Source organism: Pan paniscus, chromosome 12 (assembly GCF_029289425.2).
Source record: "Pan paniscus chromosome 12, NHGRI_mPanPan1-v2.0_pri, whole genome shotgun sequence".
NCBI classification, from domain to species: Eukaryota; Metazoa; Chordata; class Mammalia; order Primates; family Hominidae; genus Pan; species Pan paniscus.
In genome coordinates, this window is record NC_073261.2 from 56,529,321 (window position 1) to 56,542,267 (window position 12,947).

Sequence of the window (12,947 nt, forward strand, 5' to 3'; positions counted from 1 at the left end):
GGAAAGGTATTTATATCCCTTCTTAATAACTTAGTGTGAAACTCTAGGACATATTCTCTTAAAGACCTCTTCCTTACTAATAGACAAACACAAATCATTCTTAAAATATAAATATTGTTTTCTAGCTCTAGCATAAAAAAGTAGTAGAGGCTGTAAGACAAAAGCTGACAAAACACAAAGCTTTCACAAACCATGGTTTATACAATACTTTATCTTACACTATTAACACTTTATTGAAAATATTTCTATTGAAAAGAACTCTGCAAACACATAAAAATATTTGGTAAGAAAACAAAAGCACATCTTTACTACCAGTGTGAATTACTACCTGACAATTATCAACTTCTCAAATAAGAACATTAACCTACTTGTGATTGAATAAAGAATTATCCTGTCTATGGATGACATAAGCAACTTGGCCAGGACAGAACCAATGGATGAAACCACATATAATTCCAATTTGGCCAGTTAACTTATGTAAGTGAAATGAAACAGTTAACTTTATTCATTAATATGATCAAAACATTATCTTTACTTCCAAGATCTGCAAAAACTTAATTATCCAAATAATTTAAGTTTGGCATTTATATATTTTTCAATACATAAAGGGTAAGGAAACTCTTATACAGTAATGAGACGGAAAGAAAACAACAGCTTCCCGTGAAAAAGACCTAATATAGTCAAATATAAAAATAAGTACAGTAGCCTTTTTTTTTTTTTTTTTTTGAGATGGAGTCTCACTCTGCCACCTAGGTTGGAGTGCAATGGCGCAATCTCCACTCACTGCAACCTCTGCCTCCTGGGTTCAAGTGATTCTCCTGCCTCAGCCTCCTGAGTAGCTGAGATGACAGGCGTGTGCCACCATGCCTGGCTAATTTTTATTTTGTGTATTTAATAGAGATGAGGTTTCACCATGTTGGTCATGGCTGATCTTAAACTCCTGACCTCAGATGATCTGCCTGCCTCGGCCTCCCAAAGTGCTGGGCTTACAAGTGTGAGCCACCACACCTGGCTGACACCCAGCTGAAATGTAACCTCTTGATAACAGCCAAATCACTGTATTAGAAACATTTAAATTCCAGCTCTGAGGGTCAAGGGTGAGGCATTTAAAAGGGTCCTTTAAGTTAAACCAAATGGATGAATTTTAAAAGAACAAAAGCAATTTATGAACCTATGGGCATATCATTAAGAAAAAAATTATTAATAAATTCCAAAAGTTAAAAGGAGTTGGGAAAAAAACCTAACTAGAAAGAAAAAATTTTGGTTTCAATTAAGGGGGATTTTTTGGTCCATTTTATGTAAGAGCTTACTCTTTTTCCAAATGGGCATTTATTATTTGCACAGATACATAAAAATGATTCCCATTTTAAAAACCATAATAAAAATATACATTAACCACAGAAGTACTTACTCTAACTGGAAAGAAAATGAACATGGCTATTTTCAAAACAGTAATAAACACAAAAGGTCAACATACATAAATCATGACAAGTGTACATCTCATTTTTGACAAAAATAAGTTCCATTTTTACATTAATGCTTCATCATCAGGCTCCATGTTACATCCTCTGACCTTATTTACATTTACTATGAAATTTCTATTAGCATGTGTCACTCAAAGGCACTCAATTCAGAGGGTAAAAAGTCCTGAGCTTAAGTAGGAAACAAAGTTCCCAACTAAAATTTGAACATAAATAATTCTAAAGATCAGAGAATATTAAAATGTTTAAAACTATAATATCTGGTACATAAATAATTCAAAACCTAATAATAAAGGTGTACAGACTGTCAAAGAAAAGACCATGTAAGGCAAGAAATATCCTTGGAATCAAACTGATTTTTCCCTCATTCAAGATCATTTGAAGGTGCGAAGCTAACTTTCACTGTTCTTAAACTCCTAGGAAAGTCAAATTAAAAAAAATAGCAATGACAATGCTTAAGTTTTAAAAAAAGTTTATCAGCTTAGTCTCCAAAACCAGGAAGAAAATATTTAATGATTAAAAACAAGTATGAACTGGAAAGATATTAGACTAAAAGGAGGAATCACAATGAGCAGGTGAAAATGTTAAAGGAAAGCTTTCAATGCACCAACTGAAAAAGGCATTTCTAAATGGCCAACCAAATTATTCTTTTAGATTATTGTAGCCAAATAAAAAGAAATTTACAGATGGATAACTGAGGTCCACTAACATAAGGTAGAAACAAAGTTTAAGCTAAAAATTAAATCTATATTTTGTTGCAGATAAATGTGAGATTTACCTACAGCAATTTTCTATTGATGCTAAATTAAAAGCATGAATTGACATCGTTCTAACAGAAATGGTTTGACAGATATTTTCTTGGCTTTAAAATGCTCTTACGCATATGCATAGAAATGCAATGAGGATAAGAATAATCTTCTGTATTGTCTGTACAGTTCGTAAGGCCTTTGTCATTGTTAGTCACCTTCGATGTGAATATCAGTAGGGCCATTAAATTAAAGCTGGCCTAAAAAGTTTTCAAAGTGCTACTGTTTCCAACTGATGAGATCTTCAGTTTTCTGGATTTTCTGGGTGACGATTATTTTCAATTCTTTTTTTCTGGTGATATATACAAGAAGTTACAGCAGATATATAAAGGGAAGATCAGAAGCCTGCTGTCCAAGTTCATCACCACTTGTTCCTATAAGACAGATTTGTAGATTTAATGACAATTAGATAAAATAAAAACAAAAAACCAAACTGTTGAACTGAGTGAACCAAAGGAGATAGTGTCCTGAGTCTGAGATCCACAACTCCACTCTCCAAACTCCCACCCATTAGCTGTGTGACCTTGTCAAATGCAGCTTCCTCACTGTAAGATGGGGACATAAGAGTACCTGACTTAAAGGAGGATTACAAGAGATAATACACAGGGGGTTTCGCAAAGCCAGCTATCTATTAAGTACTCAATAATGGTAGTTATTTTCATTATTGCAAAAATTTCTATCAAATACTTACATATTTTGTCAACAGATACAATGTCTAGAAATACATAAACTTCTCACTGGGCTTCAATTTTTAAAAAATTTTATTTCCTTTTACAAAATTAATTAATTATTTTTTAAAATGAGATAGGGTCTTTCTATATTGCCCAAGCTGGCCTTGAACTCCTGGGCTCAAGAGATCTTCCTGCCTCATCCTCCCGCCTCAGCCTCCTGAGTAGCTGGGACTACAGGCAGGTGCCACTGTGCCCGGCTACTTGGCTTCAATTACTGATGGCCACTGGGTACAGCAAATCACCCAGATGAAGGTCAGGAGTCATTATCATCATCAAAAAGCAGGGTTCCTACTATTAACATTTCCCACTGTCCCTATGACAAACATGTAATTTGTCTCCTGAAACATAAAATACATTATCATGGAAAAGCAATTTCAGGTTCAGTTACATCAACACACACAAGAATGCTCAGAACTCCCAGAGACAGGAGCTGACACTACACAAATATAACATCCCTGATGCTACAGATCTCTGTTTGGAACCTCATATATCCTTTACTAGAAGCATTTGGTAAATAGAATCAATCCTCAGAGTAAAAGAAGAAACACTAAAATGAGAATTCCTACGTTTTAAATGCCTGGGATATGCTCTCTGCAATAGTATGCATTAGTTACACTTTATTTTATTTATTTTGGATAAGATACTATTAAACACTGTTTAAATCCAAAGTTTTAATTTTTTACTGAGACATGTATTCCTGCATGAAGAGGAACTAAAACTAGAATATCTGTGTGACTGAAGCAGACTCACTAGACACAGCTTCTGTGTTGAGGGAACAAGAAGATAAATTTGAATAAAGAAGGTAGAGAGTACAAATGTCTCACACACACACACACAAACACACAATTTCTCTCTCTGTACGAGGGAAAGTGGTATTATAAAAAGACATCAGTGAACAAAATCAGGGGAGGCCATCACCTAGACTGTGCTAACAAGTGTCACCAGAGAGGAATTATGCCAAAGCATGGTTGGTCTTCAGATGCTTGAGACATCCTGACCTAGTCAAAATTTATATCAATAATCTGGGTGAAGGCACATTTACCAAATTTGTTGAGGACAAATGTTTTGATGATATGTATATCTGATGATAAAAATCAAGATTCTGTTCCATAACTAAAAGGCTCTGAGGAAGATTAGCCTTCTAGTATTTGAATACAGTTAAGATTGAGGCAGGGAAGGGTAGGTCAAAGGGCCAACTCTGGAGAAAGAAGGAAGCCATGTGGATATCACTTGGCTGAATGGACACACCAATTTTTGAATATTAAATTGTATTAATCCCCACTCTCCATTCCCAAACAGGATAGGTTGATCCGAGCTTCATCAAATCTGTTGTTTCACCTAAAGGTTCAATCTGCATCTACATTTGCATTGAAGTACCTTTATAGCAAAGTTCTATTTTCCTTATTCCATTGTGGATGGAATCTGTGGAGCCCACATATAGCAGCAGCAGAGCAGCAGCATCTTCCTAGGTCCCCATTTCTACTTCCAGACAATTAAATAAATTTCTGGGTATTTGTTGTTGTTGGTAGTGTTTTTTGTTTGTCTGTTTTTGTTTTGAGACAGGGTCTGACTCTGTCACCCAGGCTGGAGTGCGGTGGCATGATCATGGCTCATTGCAGCCTCAGCCTCCCAGGCTCAAGTGATTTTCCTGCCTCAGCTTCCAAGTAGGTGGTACCACAGGCACATGCCACCACGCCCGGCTAATTTTTCAATTTTTTGTATAGATAGGGTTTTGCTATGTTGCCAGGGCTGGTCTTGAACTCCTGGTCTCAAGCAATCCTCTTGCCTTGGTCTCCCAAAGTGCTGGGATTACAGGCATGAGCTACCACGCCAAGCCTGCAATTTGGCTTTGATTCTCCATCCCAGCTTTTGAATGTCTCACCAGGTTACCTTTTTTTGTCCATCTCTTAAATACCAGTGGTCCCTAGGGTTCTATCCTGTCATATTCTCTACACATTTCCTGTACATTATCTCATCCAATTATTATTTCTAGTTCAGGCATTACTTGTAAACTCCAAATCCATTATTCACCAGCCTATCAAATTTTCACCTTGATGCTCTCAAATTAAACATGCCCTAAACAGAATTCATCATCTCTTCACCATCACCAACACTATGTCATGTTCATTTTCCTTCCTATAATTCAAATCTCAGGTAAAACCACTACTGTAAATTAAATTGCTCAAATCAGAAAACCATCTGACATTTCCTCATGCACACACACAATTAAGAATCAAATTCTCAATTGCACCACTTTATTTCCAGAACCCATCAATATTTTCCTCTTCATTGCTACATTAAGGTTCTTATCACTTTTAATCTGAATTATAGCTATATAATCATAAATTGTTTTATTGCCATTATCATATCTTTAATCCTTCCTACACATTGCTGTCTGACGGAACCTTCTATAGTGAAAATCCATTTAGCATGGTCTTATAAGACGGACAGTTACAAAATAAATATACAAAAATCACTAACTTTCTTACATTATCAAAAACTATTAGAACAAATGATTCATTTCATATTAGCAACTGAAATGTAAAATACTGGCTGGGTGCGGTGGCTTACACCTGTAACCCCAGCACTTTGGGAGCCTGAGGTGGGCGGATCACGAGGTCAGGAGATCGAGACCATCTTGGCCAACAGAGTGAAACCCTGCCTCTACTAAAATACAAAAAAGCTGGGCGTGGTGGCATGTGCCTATAATCCCAGCTACTTGGGAGGCTGAGGCAGGGGAATCGCTTGAACCCGGGAGGTGGAGGTTGCAGTGAGCTGAGATCACGCCACTGCACTCCAGCCTGGCGACAGAACAAGACTCCGTTTCAAAAAAAAAAAAGAAATGTAAAATACTAAGTGTTATACTTCCAGGAAATATACAGGAACAATATGGGAAAAACTACAAATTTTAGAGACAGACATAAGGGAAGACCTACGTAAATGTAGAAAATACCATATTCCAGAAAGGAAGACATCAATGGTCCACAAACTACTCTACATATTTAATCATATAAATTAAAATCCCCATAGGAATTTTTGCAAGGAAACTTGATAAAATGATTCTACATCCCACACAGGAGAATAATCATGCACAAAGAACTGAGAGATTTTTGAAAAAAAGAAAAATGAAGGTGGTTTTGCGTAACTAAATATTAAAATGCATTTTAAAGTTAGCCTAATTAAAACAATGCCTTGTCTTCATAACAAAGAAATCAATAAAACAAAAAGTCCAGAAATGAAAGCAAGTTTATAAGTATTTCATGTACAATAAGGCATTTCAAATACATTGATACATCCAGTACATTTCAGATATATCGTCAAATACTCCAAAGTAAAAAATTAAGCCATAAAAAGAACAGAAGAATATATAGATGACTATTTATATAATCCTAGTAAGATGGAGGCCTAAGGATAACACCAAAAAAAGAAATCATAAAAGAAAAAGATAGATTGTTTTGAAGGTTGAAAAGACAAATGACAAAAACGTAAAAACTGTTTGGGCCTGGTGGCTCATGCCTGTAATCCCAGCACTTTGGGAGGCAGAGGCAGGTGGATCACTTGAGCCTAGGAATTCCAGACAAGCCCAGGCAACGTGGCAAAACCTCGTCTCTATAAAAAAATACAAAAAAGTTAGCTGGGCATGGTGGTGCGAGCCTGTAGTCTCAGCTACTTGTGAGGCTGAGGTGCGTGGAAAGGTTGGGCCCAGGAGGTGGAAGCTGCAGTGAGCCAAGATTGTACCACTGCACTCCAGCCTGAGTGACAGAGTGACAACCTGTCTCGGAAAAAAAAAAAAAAGTAAAAACTATAGAGTATCACAAATGTTATTTTTAATATATAAAAGCTGTTAAAAATTAGCAAGAAAAAAATGAAATTTTAATAAAAAATTAAACAGGAACAATATAAGCTGTCAGTTTACATGAGATGATACGTTCAATAAGCATAAAAAAACCCAACAATACAGTAACCAAAGAAATGAAAATTGAAAATTAAGGGCCAGGCGCGGTGGCTCACATCTGTAATCCCAGCACTTTGGGAGGCCAAGGCAGGTGGATTACTTGAGGCCAGAAGTTCAAGACCAGCCTGGCTAACATGGTGAAACCCTGTCTCTACTAAAAATTAGTGCACTCCAGCCTGGGCGACAGAGCAAGACTCTGTCTCAAAACAAACAAACAAACAAAAAGAAATGAAAATTAAAACAAATATTTGTTTTCACATTTACTACGCTGGGATAGAGATGAAAAAGAATAAGATACAATGTTGGGTATACTCTCCTGTACTGCTGCCAGGGGGAAGTATAAATTGGACAGTAGCTTTGGAGGGCAATTTGGCCATTAGAAAATTGTATGCACCATGCAACAAGAATTCTACTTCTTGGAATTTATGCTTTAAAAATATCATAAAAATGGACAAAGACATATGTATATTTCCTATAGTAATGAAAAAAAATGAGAAACAACTTTATCCAATAAAGAGGAATTATCTAAGTTATGGTATAGCCAAAACAACTAATATTATGCCGTTCATAAAAATGATGCTGTGAATATATATTTATTGACAAAAAAAGCTATGTACAACAAAGTGGAAAAAAAAAAAAAGGTTACAATTACTACCTCACTGTCTGATGCACCTAGGCTCACCTGGCCTTGGGCTCTGAAAGAGGACCAAGGCTTTCTTCTACTGGGCCCAGGCCAGGTGACCCCATTTTGCCTCTCCCCCAGGCCTGACCACTATGCAACCAACAAGTTCTCCCAGGCCACTGACTTGGCCATGAAGAAGACAGAGGACAACAATGCACTTGTGTTCATTGTGGATGTCGAGGTCAAAAAGCATAAGATCAAACAGGCTGTGGAGGAGCTCTATGACACCAATGTGGCCAAGATCAACACCGTGATCAGGGCTGATGGAGAGAAGAAAGCCCATGTTCAGCTGGCTCCTGAGCATGCTGCTTTTAGAGGTTGCCAAAAAATTGGGATCATCTAAGTTGAATCCAGCTGGCAAATTCTAAATATATATGTTTTTCACCATTAAAAAAAAAGCAGGTTACAAAATAGCTAACCTACTGTGATCCAATTTTGCAAAAACGATACAGGTGAAGGAAAAACTCAGCAATGTATCTGAGTGGTACATGCATGATTGTTGTTTCAGCTGACTCATATTTTCTATTTTTTCGACAACATCTATAACCTATATAAAACACGGAGACAACTCCCAAAGTAAATCTCCCAAACTCCATCCACAGCCCTCATGCCCTGGCTCTAGTTATACTGAACTCTTCCAACCATCTTTCAGTTCCTTGAATGACCCGTGTATTCCCTTGCTTCCATCTTACTCACCATTTGAGGCTTGGCTCAGGTATGCATTCACTTTAACACTTTTCCAGGAGAGGATGTTTTCCCTGAGCTGTCTTTCTTTCTCCTCCTCCTCCAATAACCACCCCCAACCACGGCAGCTGCTCAGTTACAGGTCAGAGTCTTCTCCCTCAAGGTTGCACACTCTGAGCTAATTCTATCATGCTACTTACACTAGGCTATATTAACACAAGCCTGTCTTTATTTCTTCTACTTCTAGCTGAGAACCAAGCACATGGTGGGGACACAAATGTTTGCTGAAGGAACATGGGAATACAACTATTATCTTGGCCTGGTGCTTTTTTAGGTCTCTGGCTGGGTTTGAGCCATGACGGTATTTTTCATGAAGTTTCAGGTAGAAGATAAAGATAGTCATTGTCTGTTCAGCTGCAGAGGTTACAAGAAGGACCAACAGAGAGTTCTGATGGAGGCAGATTTGGACTTTCTCATTATATACCTGCCTTGAAATGGACATTCCTACATATTACCTTTCATGTAAGATGGGGGTCAGTTAGAGTTTCAACAATGGGTGGATGACCCTCTGTAAGAATGCTGTTAAAAGAAGTTCTCATATAGGGCATGTGAGGTTACAATGATCACTTCCGGGGTTACTTGCAATGCTAAGGATGTTCTATGATAGTCTCTTCAGTCTGAGGAAAACTACTAACTTCTCCTAATTTATGTAAACTATAACAGGCTTTGAATCCTTTAATAAAACATTATGCCCTTTGGAATGATGATTAGTTTTAATAGAAATAAACTTCCTCAATATTTTAACAGCTTTCAGTTTTACTTTTAAAAATGGTCTACTTTCTCATCATGACACTTTGAAACTTCTCCATGTGTGTGATGTATGAATAAATAAATGGCTTTGGAGATAATCTGGGGAACATTGCAGAGTTTGCCATCTTACGAACCTAATGGGCTAGAGAATAATGCTCTTATGATATTCGGAGCTATGGAGACATACAGGATTGTCTTTAAGATGCCTGCTGTGAATGTATAAATAAATGCACTATGTACACAATGGATTAAGATTCCTAAAATTTTAGGAATGAATTTTAGTGCTGCTGATATTCAGGATAAACAATTATTTCCTTATAATCAGTGTTTCCCTGCCCCTCAAACAGTGTTTTCTTTTTTTCTCCTAATTATGCTTCCATTGGGATGGGGTCAATTATGCATAAGTGAATGTGGTACTTTCATCTTTACCTTCAAAAGACTTTTAAACCAACTTTTAGGTCAAAATGCCATCACTTTAATGTTAATTCTACTTAAGAATTTTCAAAAGAGGATTCAAGAGACAAATATTACGATGACATACCAGAAGATAATCGAACATACCTGATCCTTTTCAAGTGTAAGTATTTGATAGCCAGTTGTTCTACTACATATTAGTTTTCCACTACTATCAAAAGAAGCCAAACGTAATCTAGGATTTAAAAAAATAATAAAAAATAAACACAAGATTTTTAAACCACAGATTAAACAAGCTCTTCCTCACTTTCGTATTTACTTTTTCCTCTGTTTTTTATTTGATAAAAGACTTTTAGGAAGTCTTTTCAAACTATAATCTGACTGCATTCAGTGACAAGCCTGTGCTATTATACGTATCTGGCCAAGAGAAATCATTTATAAATGTTTTTATTGTGGTAAAATATACATAACATTTATCATTTTAACCATTTTAAAGTATATAGTTCTGTGGCATTAAATATATTTCCACATTGTTCTGCACCCATCTCTAGAACATTTTAATTTTCCCTCGCTGAAGCTCCTTACCCATTAAACACTAACTCCCCACTTTCCCTTCCCTCAGGCCCTGGCAACCACCAGTGTATCCTCTGTACCTATGAATTTGTCTACTCTAGGTACTTCGTATGAGTGGAATCTTACAATATTTGTGCTTTGTGAGTGGCTTATTTCACTTGGCATGTCTTCCAGGTTCATCCATGTTTAGCATGTATGAGAATTTGCTTCCTTTTCAAGGCTAAATAATGTTCTATTTTATGTATATACCACATTTTGTTTCTCTAGCATCTGTCAGTGAACATGTGGGTTGCTTCCACCTTTTGGCTATTGTGAATAATGCTGTTATGAACATAAGTATACAAAAATATCTGTTTAAGTCCCTATTTTCAATTCTTCTGGTCTATAGAAGAGAAACTGCTGGATCATATGGTAATTCTGTTTAATTTTTTTGAGGAAGTGTCATACCATGCTCCATAGTGGCTGTGCCATTTTACATGGCCACGAGCAGTACATAAGGGTTCTAAATACTCCACATCCTTGCCAACACCTGTTACTTTTGTTGTTTTTTTTCTATTCTGTTTTTACTAATAGCTATCCTAATAGGTGTGAAGTGATAGCTCATTGTGATTTTGGTTTGTATGTCCCTAATTAGTAATGTTGAACATCTTTTCATGTGTTTATTAGCCATTTATATATCTTCTTTGGAGAAATGTTTATGGAAGTCTTTGGCCCATTTTTGAGCTGAGTTGAGTTTTCTTTTTAAATTATAGAGTTGTAGGAGTTTTCTATATATTCTGGGTATTAATGTCTTATCAAATGTATGGTTACAAATATCTGCTCTCATTCCATGGGTTGCCTTTTCACTGTCTTGACACTGTCCTCTGATACACAAGTTTGTGATTTTGATGAAGTCCAATTTTATCTACTGCTTCTTTTGTTGCCTGTGCTTGGGTGTCTTATGGAAGAAATCACTGCCAAATCAATTGTTATGAAGCTTTTCCCCTATGTTTTCTTCCAAGAGTTTCATAGTTGCAGTTCTTATGCTTAGATCTTTGATCCATTTTAAGTTAATTTTTGTATTTGGTGTAAGGTAAGTATAAATATATGACTTTTAAATCATATGTTCATTAAGCTATTGTCCAATCTGTCAGCTTCTGGTATCCTCTCAGAAAAAGATTGCCAGCAACTACTGCGCAAAATTTAACATATTAAATCCTTTAAAAAGTTAAGGATAATATGTTTTTTCCTGGAAACATACCTTGCTACATATTTCAACAGTCTGGACCTTTTATTTGCTAGGAATAGCAACAAGGCAACGACTTCAAGGCTGATATTCCCTACTGGTATATATTCCAGCCTATTCATTCTCCCTGACATACTAGATCCTATGATTCTGATTACTAACAATAGATTTCACAGGAATGGAGCCTCGTCATTTCCTACCACTTCCACATATACTGTAGCTTACCAAAGTTCTACTAATGTTGGTGTAAATTATCAAGGTTTTATTTCTTATATTTTCTCTGGAGTGAGGAGGAGTGGGGTGGGGAAATCTCATCCTACCTAAATGCTATGCTCCTTCGAGGCTGTAAACTGACAGATCCGCTACATGGCTGATTCAGTGTATTGCGTTTGAAAATGATGTATCGATTGGTGTAAGTTACAAGTAGGTCGAAGCCGAAGTTGAAACCTGTCCAACGCCAGCAGTACTAAAAAATACAAGAGAGAAGACTTATTTCAGTTTATATTAGCAAGTAGAAAATAAAAAATTGAAAATGTCTTTTTGTCTCTAACTCATTCCAAGTATTTCCCTCATGGGTGGTCGACTTTTTGTCAGTGACTTTTTCTTAAGGCTTACCACCCAAAACTATTTATCTAAGCTAGAAAAGCTGCCCTTAATGATCATAATTCTCTAAGCTACTTTCCTCTTCATGATCAGTTTCCTTATCTCTCCATACTGCAATTCCACCATAAATAATAAGGCTTTTTTTTTTTTTTGAGACAGAGTCTCATTCTGTCACTCAGGCTGGAGTGCAGTGGCATGATCTTGGCTCACTGCAACCTCCACCTCCCGGGTTCAAGCGATTCTCCTGCCTCAGCCTCCCAAGTAGCTGGGACTACAGGTCCCTGCCACCACGCCTGGCTAATTTTTTTTTTTTTTTTTTTGAGACAGAGGTTTGCTCTAGTTGCCCAGGCTGGAGTGCAATGGCATGATCTTGGCTCACCACAACCTCCACCTCCCGGGTTCAAGCGATTCTCCTGCCTCAGCCTCCTGAGTAGCTGGGATTACAGGCATGCGCCACCAAGCCCGGCTAATTTTGTATTTTTAGTAGAGAAGGGGTTTCTCCATGTTGGTCAGGCTGGTCTCGAACTACCGACCTCAGGTGATCCGCCCGCCTCGGCCACCCAAAGTGCTGGGACTACAAAGTGTAAGCCACTGCGCCCGGCCTTTTTTTTTTGTATTTTGAGTAGAGACGGGGTTTCACTATGTTGGCCAGGCTGGTCTTGAACTCCTGACCTTGTGATCCACACGCCTCGGCCTCCCAAAGCGCTGGGATTACAGGCGTGAGCCACTGCACCCAGCAATAATAAGGCTTTTCACTGCAACCCTAAGTGGGTATATAGCTTAGAGCACTAAGATAATTAAGAGCCCATTAAAATCCACCTTGCTTTAAAAATACTCTTAAGGGCTGGGTGTGGTGGCTCACGCCTGTAATCCCAGCACTTTGGGAGGTTGAGGCGGGTGGATCACCTGAGGTCTGAGGTTCAAAAACAGCCTGGCCAACATGGCGAAACCCCATCTCTACTAAAAATACAAAAAAGAAAAAA

At 37.3% G+C, this 12,947-nt stretch overlaps 1 protein-coding gene across 2 annotated transcripts in view; it reads right to left on the reverse strand.

Annotated features, from left to right (window-relative positions):
* Positions 1-208: 208 nt before the first annotated feature.
* GMCL1 (germ cell-less 1, spermatogenesis associated) overlaps positions 209-12,947 on the reverse strand; it is a 54,724-nt gene continuing 41,985 nt past the window's right edge. For both annotated transcript variants that reach the window (XM_024927722.4, XM_003830932.7), the window contains 3 exons: positions 11,682-11,827; positions 9,711-9,798; positions 209-2,661 (listed from right to left, as the gene is read on the reverse strand). In XM_024927722.4, the coding sequence (XP_024783490.1) occupies positions 2,566-2,661; positions 9,711-9,798; positions 11,682-11,827 (330 nt within the window). In that variant the 3' untranslated portion in view covers positions 209-2,565. The remainder of the gene's footprint in view (positions 2,662-9,710; positions 9,799-11,681; positions 11,828-12,947) is intronic.